The 13197-nt window shown below is 41.8% G+C and overlaps 1 protein-coding gene across 2 annotated transcripts; it reads right to left on the bottom strand.

Annotated features, from left to right (window-relative positions):
- Positions 1 to 37: 37 nt before the first annotated feature.
- Positions 38 to 11880, bottom strand: LOC116613477 (MAM and LDL-receptor class A domain-containing protein 1). Of its 2 annotated transcripts, none has more exons than XM_048728223.1 (15): positions 11725 to 11880; positions 11044 to 11212; positions 9954 to 10147; positions 9134 to 9271; positions 8690 to 8937; positions 8146 to 8242; positions 7336 to 7504; positions 6670 to 6860; positions 5972 to 6106; positions 5014 to 5258; positions 4621 to 4714; positions 3670 to 3838; positions 3035 to 3222; positions 2636 to 2712; positions 38 to 764 (listed from the first exon to the last, which is right to left on the bottom strand). In XM_048728223.1, the coding sequence occupies exons 1-15, from the start codon at positions 11801 to 11803 to the stop codon at positions 498 to 500; spliced, it is 2460 nt and encodes an 819-aa protein (XP_048584180.1). In that variant the 5' UTR covers positions 11804 to 11880; the 3' UTR covers positions 38 to 497. The 2 variants fall into 2 exon arrangements, with proteins under 2 accessions (XP_048584180.1, XP_048584181.1); XM_048728224.1 differs by having other exon boundaries at positions 38 to 235.
- Between the last annotated feature and the right edge of the window lie 1317 nt (positions 11881 to 13197).

The following is a 13197-nucleotide window of genomic DNA, read 5'->3' as shown; positions in this document are numbered from 1 at the left end:
GAATATAGAAATCGCACTCACATAACAAAAGTCAGGGTACCTCCTTTGCATGCTTTATTGTCTCACACAGTAATCGAATTAACTGTCAAGTCCTTTAATCATGTACATGTCAAGTCAAATCCAGTTTCTGCCAAGCTCATCATCACCATTTCATGGCATACTCATCTTATTTTAAACCTTCTTTTGAAACCCATAATCAGTTTTCCAGTCTCGCGCTGGTCCAAACAAGACACCACTATAGCATAAATGAATGTTAGTTTATATATGAAAGGTTTTAAAGGACAATAGTTTGCAGGTTTTAGTTGAAATGATTTAATATCATGAGCAAAGGTGGGTTAAAAATGAACATAAGCAAACGACAATTTTAAAACAAAAAGCATTTAAAACTCTCCGAGATAAGCACCTATTACCGTTGAATTGCTATTGATTTGCAATGTGTTCCATCGCTCACTCAAGAATCTAACACGACCATGTGACAATCACATGATCGCCACGCACTACTTTGCAGTGAAGTGCGCGTGAAAGCCACGTGACCCTCCAATATGTGACGAATGAAATCGGAGATTTGCAACGTTGCCTTCGATCACTATGGGCAGCGGTTTGGTCAAGCCACAGTAGCGCCCGACCTCTTTTCCGTGTTGCGCGTCGTACACGGCCAGATAGTTATAAAAGCACGTGACTGGGGCGTCATCGATGGCGAAGTCTTCGAACTGAATGTCAAGCTTGGTGGTCCCAGGAGGTCCTGTAATCTCCCAGTCACAAATCTTACGAGAAAGGTCAAAGTATTCAATAGGGGACTTGCGCTAAGAGATCACGTGACTTTTTGAGTGGCAAATTAGCGCGTGCTCAGACTTTTAGCGGCAAAATAACAGCAACAAAAAGCAACTTATTCAGCGCTTACAAATAAAGCAGAAAGTTTTTTTTCAGAAAGGGCGGCTTATTTTTATTTTAAGATTTTATATTTGTCTCGTTCTTTGGAGTAACGGGTGCAATATTTTTTGTGTTAATTTTGGCTTAAATTTGCCACGAAAAAGGCCATGTGGTCTCTTAGCGCAAGTTCCCTAGAGCCCCCGGAAGGTCCCTCGAAATTTCACGTACAATTTCACATATCAATATTTGGGTGACCTTAAAACTCGCTCGGCCAATCTCTTGGAGGCCTGGGTCTAAGGGCTTTTCAAGGCTTGTGTGATAAAGATTTGACCAAGCGATAAAGTTTTTTTTTGACACATTTATGCCTCGAGTCTCAAATTGACAGGAATCAGCATTTTTCACCATGTTTTCTGGAGATTAGGGAGCGGGAAAACTTTAGCTCTTCTAAATATGGGCATCTATGCCCATATAAGGCAATGCATACGAAGGACACTATCCATGGGGAATATGTTTGATATGAGCACATGCTCGCGCATTTTGTTGACTTATGAGTCAGATTCTCTTATTACAGGATATTAGCTTTTCACATAATGTTTATTTGGGATAGATAGACGCGTGAACGAAAAAAACCCAGTACTTCTGCTTATGGGCATATAACCATATTAGGCAATACAAAGGAATCACTCTATCCACGGGGGCGTTGTATGGCTGCATATGACATTTTGTTTGCTTTGGGACGGACCGTTAGAAAAGTGAGGGGGGGGGGGGGGGTAAGGAACAAAAAAAAGATTTTATACACGATTGTAAGAAGGGACGTACCATTAGAAAAGTGAAGCGGGGGGGGGGGGGAAAGAACAAAAAAAAAGATTTTATACACGATGGTAAGCAGGGACGTACCATTAGAAAAGTGAAGCGGGGGGGGGGTAAGGAACAAAAAAAAGATTTTATACACGATTGTAAGAAGGGACGTACCATTAGAAAAGTGAGGGGGGGGGGTAAGGAACAAAAAAAGATTTTATACACGATGGTAAGCAGGGACGTACCATTAGAAAAGTGAAGCGGGGGGGGGGGGGGGTAAGGAACAAAAAAAAGATTTTATACACGATGGTAAGCAGGGACATACCATAAGAAAAGTGAAGCGGGGGGGGTAAGGAACAAAAAAAAAGATTTTATACACGATGGTAAGCAGGGACGTACCATTAGAAAAGTAAAGCGGGGGGGGGAAGGAGCAAAAAAAAGATTTTATACACGATTGTAAGCAGGGACGTACCATTAGAAAAGTGAAGCGGGGGGGGTAAGGAACAAAAAAAAGATTTTATACACGATTGTAAGAAGGGACGTACCATTAGAAAAGTGAGGAGTGAGGGGGGGGGTAAGGAACAAAAAAAAGATTTTATACACGATGGTAAGCAGGGACGTACCATTAGAAAAGTGAAGCGGGGGGGGGGGGTAAGGAACAAAAAAAAGATTTTATACACGATTGTAAGCAGGGACGTACCATTAGAAAAGTGAAGCTGGGGGGGGGGGGGGTAAGGAACAAAAAAAAAAGATTTTATACACGATTGTAAGCAGGGACGTACCATTAGAAAAGTGAAGGGGGAGGGGGTGGGTTGGTAAGGAGCAAAAAAAAAAACATACGATGAAAAGCCTGGGGGAAAAATGCATGCATCCCAAACCAGACTGAAGACATATGACGATTAAAAAAATTGATGCACGTCTTGGATATAATAACCTTCCTCCCCCCTTCACTTTTCCTTTTCCTTACCTCTCTAGGTGGATAGCTGGCTGGGTAATGTGGGGTCTTGATGTCTCCGGTATACCCTGATAGTTGGCCACCGCATGCTGCAACAACATGTTCATGATAAGACCATTTGTGCTACAGGATGGCGTGACAACGAACGAGAAATAAATAAGAATGCGGTCTACTAACGGACATTGTATTACAAACGAGAACATGTTAGCGTGACTACAAAACGCAAAGTGCGTGAAATATAATGAAATTGGTTATAAGAGAAATGGTGGGAGTAGCATGGTAGTAGCGTGAGTCTTGACTACTATAATAGCGTGATGCATAACTAGAATTGCGTGATGCGTGACTACAATTGCACAGCTCATGACTACAATTGCGTGACGCATGACAAGTGCTATGTGACAGGTGTCTTACTTGGGGTGGATCCCAGTGCCTTGTACGTCGCCCTGAATCCTCGGCCATTCCCATCCGCGTCTGAGCGGAATTGCAGCATTCCCTGGTGCCAGCTCAGTGCGATGGTCTTGTTCACCTTGCCCTCATCACCACACAGCTTGTGCTCGACCCGCGTCCCCGTGATATCTTCGATTACCAAGTAGTCCTTGCTGTATTAACAAGAAAAGACACGTGTTGTTATCTTACCATATTTGGTGTTTTATGTACCATATGAGAGCGTGTCTTCATTCAATCAGTTCAATGGGGGGTCCGTAGGGTGCGCCCCCCCTCCCATTTGGCGGCCCAAAAGTGGGTCATTTTCTATTCAGATACTATACTTTGTCATATGATACCTATAACAGCGTACCTCCTAAGCAAATCCTGGGAGCGCGCCTGTCTTCAGCCAACAGTAGAATTGATAGAAAATTATCTCGATTTTTAAATCATTAAGATCATTAAAATGATTTTCTCATTTATAACGATGCAGTTTTCTGGTCCCCTGCCATATCGCTTAATCGAGCTTCCATTATATTGGGACGATCAAATGATTCACAACATTCATCATCATATTTGGGCAAGAGACCATAGGATCTAAAAAAAGCACAATAAAAGGAAACCTGCATTGTGGCGTATTCTCAATATCCATGTCGTGGATAGTGATGGCGACGTTATCATACTGTGGGGGAGGGATGACAGTCCAAGTACAGTCCACACCAGGGGGGTAGGGGGAAGGATAATTTGGACTTGTGATTTCGCCTGTTGCACCTGTAAGTACTCTGTCGCAGCCTGAGAAATGTAATTATTTGAGAAAATATAAGAAGATTAGTATGCGTCTGCTTAGAATTCGTGCAGAGCGATATCATGTCAAAGGTATATATGCATATGTAACAAGTAACACGCAAGTAGCTGTACTGTGGTACTCATCGCATCATTGCAAACATAACTCTGATGATTACCTGATTAGCCGTTACTAGCACGCTCGTACCGTGACTGTCATGACTACAATACGACAAGACACGTAACGTCTGACTACAGTACGGCAAGACACGTAACGCCTGACTACAGTACGACAAGACACGTAACGCCTGACTACAGTACGACAAGACACGTAACGCATGACTACAATACGACAAGACACGTAACGTCTGACTACAGTACGGCAAGACACGTAACGCCTGACTACAGTACGACAAGACACGTAACGCCTGACTACAATACGACAAGACACGTAACGCCTGACTACAGTACGACAAGACACGTAACGCCTAACTACAGTACGACAAGACACGTAACGCCTGACTACAGTACGACAAGACACGTAACGCCTGACTACAGTACGACAAGACACGTAACGCCTGACTACAATACGACAAGACACGTAACGCCTGACTACAGTACGACAAGACACGTAACGCCTGACTACAGTACGACAAGACATGTAACGCCTGACTACAATACGACAAGACACGTAACGCCTGACTACAGTACGACAAGACACGTAACGCCTGACTACAGTACGACAAGACACGTAACGCAAGCAATCACATACGAGATGCTTGCTGTCTCACCTGGATCTGGTGCGCATGCTCCGTTTTTGAAAGCAATCTCGTCAAGTGCGATGTCACTTGTAAAGCCATATCCGACAATCCCCACAAACATAACCTAAAGAAAATAACATTAGTTTAGACCATTCAAGTTATAAGTTTGTGCGCGCATTACAATAGAAACCTACCTCAACTACCGTCATGCAGCAGGCTCCTTTTTTTTAAAGCTTAAAAAATTGATTAAATTAATTAAGCTTAAAAGCTTGCACCAAACGAAACGCGCTGCATGATGGTAGTTGAGGTAGGTCGCCATGTCGAGTGCGCGTGCAATTTTATAGCTGGAATGGCCTATTGACTGTATATACCGGCAAGCAACAAATTTCAAATTGTAAAAGAGAACTCTCCCCGTGTTTTCACCTGGTAGGTCCCAGTCTCTTTGATGGAAACGTTGCCTTGGTACCATTTATACCCGTGATCTCCCGCTGCCTGCCAAACCTTGCGGGTACCCTGTCCACTCGTCACCAGTACCTCCAGAGTTCCCATCATCCTCCCGCGCATGTTGTAGGAGAACAATAAACACCTCTCTCCGGTCATTACACCGCTGACCAGTACTGCTCGATCATTGGGTCTGCGGTGGCTGGCTTCGATAAACGCATATTTGCCTGGATTGGGAGAGCGAAAGCGTCATCTAGGGCTTTCTCTATCTCTATTTGAATTCTTGCGTTGTTGTATTATATGATGACAGGGCTTTTAAAGTGCGATGCGCGCTAACGTGGCCACCTTGACAGTTTTGAAGTGCGCAGTTTTTTTTGTCAATCAAAACCAAGATACTATGTTGCAGACTGGCTTACTTAAGCTTTTCATTTGTGGTCACGATAGAACGCGCTGCACGATACGCGTGGCCTAACAATGATGACATATATAACAGCTAAAAAGATGCGTCCGGTAAGATTGAAACTGAAAGGGGCCTTTGCGCGGATGGAGAATAATTTCGTTTTGTTGTTGTTGTTGTCAAGGCTTAAGAGTTGAGACAATTTTGCTTTACCTTGTAACAGCTGCGGTCATATATTTTCTCTAAATTTCTTAGTAAAACCGTGCGGGTGCGTCTTTTGAATTGCAATTTTTGACGTATAAGATTCACTACTTCTTGGCTTTGCAGGGAGAAGTAGTCAACATGTATACATTTGAAGTAAGGCCCTACGTGACCATAGCCGTAGCAGGCCAGTTGGGGGGGGGGGAGTCATTTCCTTACAATTTTTTAAAATATTGGGGGGGGGGGCACGTGACCCCAGTGCCCCACCCCCTGCTACGGCCCTGGTGCCAGTTAAAAAGAGGTCAGCGGCAATACAAATCTGTAAAGGTCGGTAGCTCTCACCCAATGCGTAAACATCCCCGCGACGAGGTCCTGTAAAGAAGCTGCGGGTGTGGCCACCACCGATCGACCAATCAAAATCGTCGGATTTCGAGTTGAACCACATTGAACACAGACCAGCGTCAAAATCACAGTCATCTAGAAGGAAAAAAAAAAGAAATTGTCATCTATTTTGACAATTTTGAAACATGTATTCATAACATATTTTTAAGCATAAATCTAGTATACTCAGTATCATGGGCCTTTTCTTGTTCATATCATCAAAAATATGGTCAATACCACATATACCATCTAGTCATTGTCCTTATCATAATCACGATCATCATAATCACCATCACCATAATCAGCATCACCATCATCATCATCATCATCATCATCATCATCATCATCATCATCATCATCATCATCATCATCATCATCATCATCATCATCATCATCATCATCATCATCACTACCATCAATATTATCATCATCATCATTATCACTACCATCAATATCATCACCATCATCATCACCGTCATAATCACCATCATCATTATCACCATCATCGTCATCACCGTCACCATGATCACCATCATCATAATCACCATCACCATCTTTACCATTATTATGACCTTTATAATACAAACATCATCATTGTCACCGTCATCATGCACAATTTTATCTGTCCACCAACAGCTCCAGGCACCCTTTATCCATACCTGCAGAGGATTCTGCTAATACTGCATAGCTCACATTGAAGCCCTTTCTCCCCAAGTGCTCGTTGCTATGGAAATATATTTGGGCTTCATTCCCTTGCACCTTTAGCCCGAAGCCCTCTGGGTAAACTCCACAAAATCTCGGTTGCACTACAGGGTTCCCCTTAGAGTCACTGACGACAACGTAGTCGTCTCTGAAACAAAAGCAAGTGAAATAATAATGAATTTAATTCCCTTAAATATTACACATATAGATATATGTATCGTTTGACTCCCTGTTTGTTGAGGATAATCTACGACTTGCACTAACTATGATAACGTACTTTTTGAGTGGCAAATTCAAGCCAAAATAAACACAGAAATTACTGCGCCCGTCACGCCAGAGAACGACGAGAAAAATCTTCAAATAAAAATGAGCTACTTCTGACACAGTGACTTGCTGGCTTCTACGTGAAGGTCGAATTAGTTGCTTTTAAAGTTTACGGTTCAAATAGATATCCGTACTTTAAAATAGGGCATTATCATTTTACTTAAGAGTACATAATTTGGGAAAACCCTAGGTTCGCCTTAACGCACGTTTTCATGTAACAATCCAACATCTTTAAAGGGACCAGCTCATTCTCTCTTGGCCGCAAAAGCGACCGCAAGGTACGCTGGCTCAAAAATCACCTGCATCTGTACTCCTGTTCAACATCGAAGGAGTTGAACTTGATGACAACGAGCGAGGTCTGGGTCGAGGGGCGGATGGTCCACATGCAGCGAGCATTGTTGGGATAGACGCTGGAGGACTGGGGATAGCTAAAGGTCCCGGACTTACTGGTCAATATCCCACCGCACTCTGGAAAAATAAAGAGCTCGCTCACTGAGGGGTCGTCCACACTAACACGGACTTCAAAAGTCTGGATTCGTTTCGCCGAAAACGCATCACTTGATTCGCGTCCACACTATCGTTTTCGCATCGTTTTCGCCTGGATCCAGCCGTCCACACTAACACGGATTCAAACGTTTGAAAACGCTGAAAGGTGTAGGGTGACGTCGTTTTTATGATGTGCGCATGCTCAAAGCAGCGCGCGCCTGCGATATGACGCTATCGTTTTTATTTTGATACGGATTCGACCGTCCACACTACGGACCAAAGTATACGAATTCATTTTGATTCACTTTCAACAGCCTTTTCAAATGTATCCGGATTCGCCGGATCCAGCGCGCGTGTTAGTGTGGACGGAAGGCCTAAACGTATCAAAAAGTATACGGATCCAAACGAATCCGTGTTATTGTAGACGGCCCATGAAAGGGAGGAAAACGTAACGCACGCCGAATGCCTCAGCTAATCGGTAAGACATGTGGGACTTAACGAAAAGGGGAGCTTAAAAAAGACACAAGGCTGACGTTATTTGATCACATGACCACATACCTGAACCTTTTGATTAACACCTGCCCTTCGAGAATATGACGTCATTTGATCACATGACCACATACCTGATCCTGTTGATGGACACTTGTCCTTGGAAAATGTGACGTCATCGATAGCGATATCGGAGTAGTCTGACTGTCCCACAGTTCCTTCGAACACGACCTTTGATAAAAAACGATGCAATCAAAAACACTAGTATTTTCTTCTTTTTTGTTTAATGCAGGACGGAATCCACCGGGCAGCCTCTATCTGCTGGTGTGCGTCGAAAACAGGAAATGGCCTGCCGAAATTTTAAAAACCAAATCTACTTCATGATTTATTGTTTGTCACTCCTCCAATGCACTCATATGGTTTTTGGTAAAGAAAAAGAATGAGCCTTTTAATTCCACACCCAAGAAAACTTCCTGTCGCCACCTTTGACCACAGGCGCGTACTTAGGATTTGCTGGGGGTGGGGGAAGAGGGGAGTTGAAGGAACTTTCAGCTATCTCGTGAGCACTAAATAAGTTTTGTTATTGTTGTTGATGATGTTGTTTCAGCTTGGCCGGAGCGCGCGCAAGCTGATCACCAAAATATTCGCGTGCAAGTCGCCTGTTCTTGAGCGCTTTACCTTGTACGGTACAGTCTCGTCAATTTGAATTGTTGCAGCTTTCCATTGGTTGCCTTGGCTACCCTCGAGACTCATGGCCAACCTTTGGTTGCCATTAGTTACCACGTATACCCTGAGTCTACCCATACCGGCGATCCCATACTGATAAAAAAAGAACTTGAGGCAGCGAGGGCCTGGAATCAAGGGTGTGGCAAGCCTTGCGGTGCTTCCTTGCCGCTGACCAGTTGCCTCGATGTACGCGTATTGACCTGAATAAATATTTTTTTTATTATACTCCTTTTTTTAATGTATTTCATGACCGGAGTAAGCGTTTTATTTTCTATGTTGCTTTTAATAGATTGTTCATTAAAAAACACCTTTTTGTGGACAGTTGCAGAAGGAATATCAATAAACTAGTACTTAAATAAAACTTCACTGTGCCAAAGAGAAACACATTCAGTTTACCTTTTCCTGAGTGGTCAGCGGTCGGACCAGTAAGAGCTGTTGGGGTGCTGCCTCTTCCGGGGGACCAGTCAAACTGGTCAAACTTGTTATCCAGGTTTTCCCAGTCCTTGCATAGACCTTCATCGAAATCACAGTCTCCTGTAAGACAAAGACATTTTAAAGGTTACTTCTGATTTGAAATGATGGTCTGTAAAACGCTCTTCACTTTAGTCGTCATTAAACGATTCACAATAAAACAGTAATTGGTAAGATGGATTAGCCATTTGATATCTTTGACAGGGAGGTGACGGCCATTTGATATCACTGACACTGACGGGCATTTTGTATCTCTGACAGGGAGGTGACGGGCATTTTGTATCTCGGACAGGGAAGTGACGGGCACTTTGAATATTTGACAAGGAGGTGGCGGGGATTTTGTATCTCCTACAGGGAGGTGACGGGCATTTTGTATCTCGGACAGGAAGGTAACAGGAATTTTTCCTACTCTATTTTTTTCCACAGCCATTTGCCTTGTGTATTTTGTCTTGACTGAAACCAGGCATAAATTATTGAAAAAAAAACTAATACATTACTACATTGCTAAAGCAATGAATTCACTTTCCCTTTCACTTTCAGTCTCTCCTTAGTGCGTGAAGATGGGGGATCCAAAAGAAGAAAGGCGGGGTGGTCCCAAAATAAGAGGAAACAAGTGCCACCCCCTTGCCACTCCTAGTCCGCTGCCCCTGGGGAGAAAAAATGGAGACCCCTTATTTCCCCCCCCTCCCCTTAAAATATACCCTTGATATACTCCTACTTTCGCTGTAAACCAGGGTAAACTCACCCATGGATTTCGGCTTGGGTGGGGCCATCGCGGCGTACTGCAACTGGAAGCCCTTTTCGTTACCAGACCCATCCGAGACAAAACCCACTACTGCAATGTCCCCTGGGACGGAGAGTTTAAGAGCGTAAGGTCGGCCACATATCTTGTCACCGACTTGGTTTCCTGCCTTATCCTTCACGGTAAGATAATCCCAACTAAAAATGAAATGCGTTGGGATAAATCTGCTTAGGTTCGTTTGTAAAACTTGATAAGGGCTTTCCCCCAATTAAACGATACACACTGTTTAAAAATGCCTTAAGGTGATTCTCTTTATTATAAAAAAAAAATTTTGAATCGCTTTTCGACGTTTCGGCAATAAGGGCCAGGCCTTGGGGGTGCGAAATCCGAAAAAGTGGACCTAATTTTTCGAGGGGGTGGGGGGTCTCCATTTATATATATATATATATATATATATAAAATATATATATATATATATATATATATATATATATATATATATATATATATATATATATATATAAGCATAAGACAATCACTGCACAGGACCAAAAACACTATAATTCAAGGGGATTCTCTACATATCAAGAAAGTTCAGCCAAAAATTGTCAAAACAAATTGCCAAACGCGGTCATTTCCATACGGGAAACTAATATATTTCTTATTTGGAAAACCTGCACGATTCTTGTCATTTTTAAGGTTGTCGTATCGCAGGGGATTTGTTAAACTTTATGACTTGTAATCAGAAGAGAAAAACAGTGACTGTGACCATCTTTACTCTATAGAGAAAGTATATAAAAACAAACTAAGATTCCTCGACCAGACCCCCAGAACGACAACGTTTTATTCATATGGTTTCCTTGCATCAAAACGAAAGAAATATGTAGATTTCATGGACACGTAAAAATATTATATGAAAAAACTTAGAAGCCTGACATGATTACTGACGTAAAAGGTTTTACTCAAATAAACTATGTGTGGGGGTGGGGCGACTAGGATAGAAATTCGACACAGCGCTTCTCGAATCCCTCTATGTTCGCATGGCACGTAGACTTTAAAAAATAGACTAAGATAAAGAGATTGTTTTCCTTACTCGCATGATGGCCCCCATTCCACGTCGAAAGCTGGAAATGCGATGTCGATACGCGAGGTTCCTACTGGGGCAGTGATAGTCCACTCGCACATAGCGTTGTCAGGGTAGTTGCTAGGGAAATTGGGACTGGAGAATGTCCCGGATGCACCAGTTATCGTACCGCCACACCCTATACCGAGAAAAAACAGTTAAACATTTAAGGCACATAAAGGAATGTAACAACAACAACAACAAGATAGATGTTTGGCTTTCTTGACTAACTTAATCTTCGGTTGACGCCGAAATAAACGAGACGTCTAAGGAGCGATGTATTGTGTATTCGTGGAAAGGGAGGGGAAGGCACTTAGTCGCAAAGACGGTCGAAAGACACACCATGCACCGCAGGCAAGATGAGCTAGTAACATCGGTTTCTCCTCTTAAGAGACACCTGGCGGGTTCTTGAGAAAGTAACGATAAAAGGTGCGTAGTCTGGTAGTCTACAATTTTCTAAAAGCTCTTTACTTCTCCCAAAAAGCCTAAAGCTACTTTTATGAGTTTATCTTTTTTTTTTGCGTATTTTTCGTATGCTTTTCATTTGTGAAGTAACTGAGTTTGATTTAGGCTAAACGCCTGAGGACAAATCGCGGCTTATTTTTCAATTTTCCTACTCACGGTTAAAAATTTAAGCATCTTTTAACTCACCTCCTCTGTAGTAGGTCGAGGCTGGGTTTTCTGCACTAACAACAGCGATGATAATACCAAAAACAGCTATTGCGGTCATGGCTTACAAAGGCAAACTGCTCTCGGGTCCGCTTATGCCAGGGAATGCTTTTGAAAGACTCGTGCATCGTATAAATAGCGCAAAAGAAAAAGATGAAAGCTTATACATTCAGGAAGGTAATTACCGGACCTGTTTGAAGACATCCAATACTATTTGCTCTGGGATGTCTTGAACTAAAAAGACATATAGATAACCTATGGACTATGGACTTCAATTTTAGTATTTGAAGGTTTTTTTATGACTGATATAATCCTTGATTTCTAAACTTTTTGTATTAATAGCGAATTGACGAGTACAAGTGTAAATGACAAATACGATAATACACTTTTTAAATGAATTTTTGTTGATTTTGGCAGTTACTTTTACTTCAAAAACGACTTTCGTCAGTGAACAACCAAAACTTTTGAAATTTTTTTCTTGAAAAAATTTTTTGTTTTGTTTTCATTAAATTAGATGTCTTTTTGCACTGAAAACGCTATATTAAACTTAAAAAAATAACTATTAAGGTACTTTTTGGATACAGAGCTAGGCTCTAATCTATAATCACGATTAGAAAAATCATTCACATGCACCCAAACAGGATATTATATTTATGGAAAAACAAATTAGTATTAAAGAGTGTTTCCTGGTGTCGTGTTATTGTTGAATTATTATTGTGAAACAATACATCTATCAGGCCTAGCAAATGGATTAGCAAGGGGTTCCAGTGTGAAGAACTATTAAGTAATACTACCAGATACTATATTCTTATTGCTGTTTTTTTAATGTTTCTTTCAGAAGAAGTTTTGGTCGAGAATCAAAAGCTGATTTAGACAGCGCGATTTAGTCTTTGCGACTTGCCCGCAAATTCTCAACCACTGACTTGAGTCCGTAGAGTGAGTAAATCAGCCTGTTGTGTTTTACTAGGTTTTCTTAATATTTGTTACCTGTTTTCCGTGTTCACTCCCTTAAAATATGATTTAATAGGTCAATAACTAGTAATTGTTTGAGACATGCTTTAAAATAATTGTGATGAAGGCGGATGAATTGTTTGTAGAGGAGGAATTAAGCTTTTGATACTGCCAAAAGAAAGGAAATATTTTTTCACTTTCATTTTAGAAAAAAAGATTGTTATCTGTTCGTGACCATATGTTTCGTGCAAGGTTTGATTTAGGTTCAAGAGTAAGCTGATCATTTCACCGTTGGTCATAACAAGGTTTTTTACCTTAGCATTGTACCTTACACGCGCAAAAGCTTTAAAAAGGCCCGGGAACCATAGAAAATAGGATTGAGCCCAAAACCTTCTTGGCTTAATTTTTCGTCCTTGCCACAGATTTGGATGTGGTGGAGATATAAAGGACACGCTGGCCCCTTGAGCTCAACACTTTTATATAAGTCGTTTTATTCTATTTTAT

Source organism: Nematostella vectensis, chromosome 5, assembly GCF_932526225.1.
Source record: "Nematostella vectensis chromosome 5, jaNemVect1.1, whole genome shotgun sequence".
Taxonomy (NCBI): Eukaryota; Metazoa; Cnidaria; class Anthozoa; order Actiniaria; family Edwardsiidae; genus Nematostella; species Nematostella vectensis.
Note: the sequence above shows the minus strand (reverse complement) of the source record. Positions and strands in the feature narration are given on the sequence as shown.

Excerpts from the sequence above, each read along its gene's own strand:
- LOC116613477 (XM_048728223.1), bottom strand. The coding sequence starts at position 11,803 with ATGACCGCAATAGCTGTTTTTGGTATTATCATCGCTGTTGTTAGTGCA. Across the intron at positions 6,861-7,335 it reads GAACAGGAGTACAGATGCAG|AGACGACTACGTTGTCGTCA; the intron begins GTGATTTTTGAG and ends CTTTTGTTTCAG. Across the intron at positions 6,107-6,669 it reads ATTAGCAGAATCCTCTGCAG|ATGACTGTGATTTTGACGCT; the intron begins GTATGGATAAAG and ends TTTTCCTTCTAG.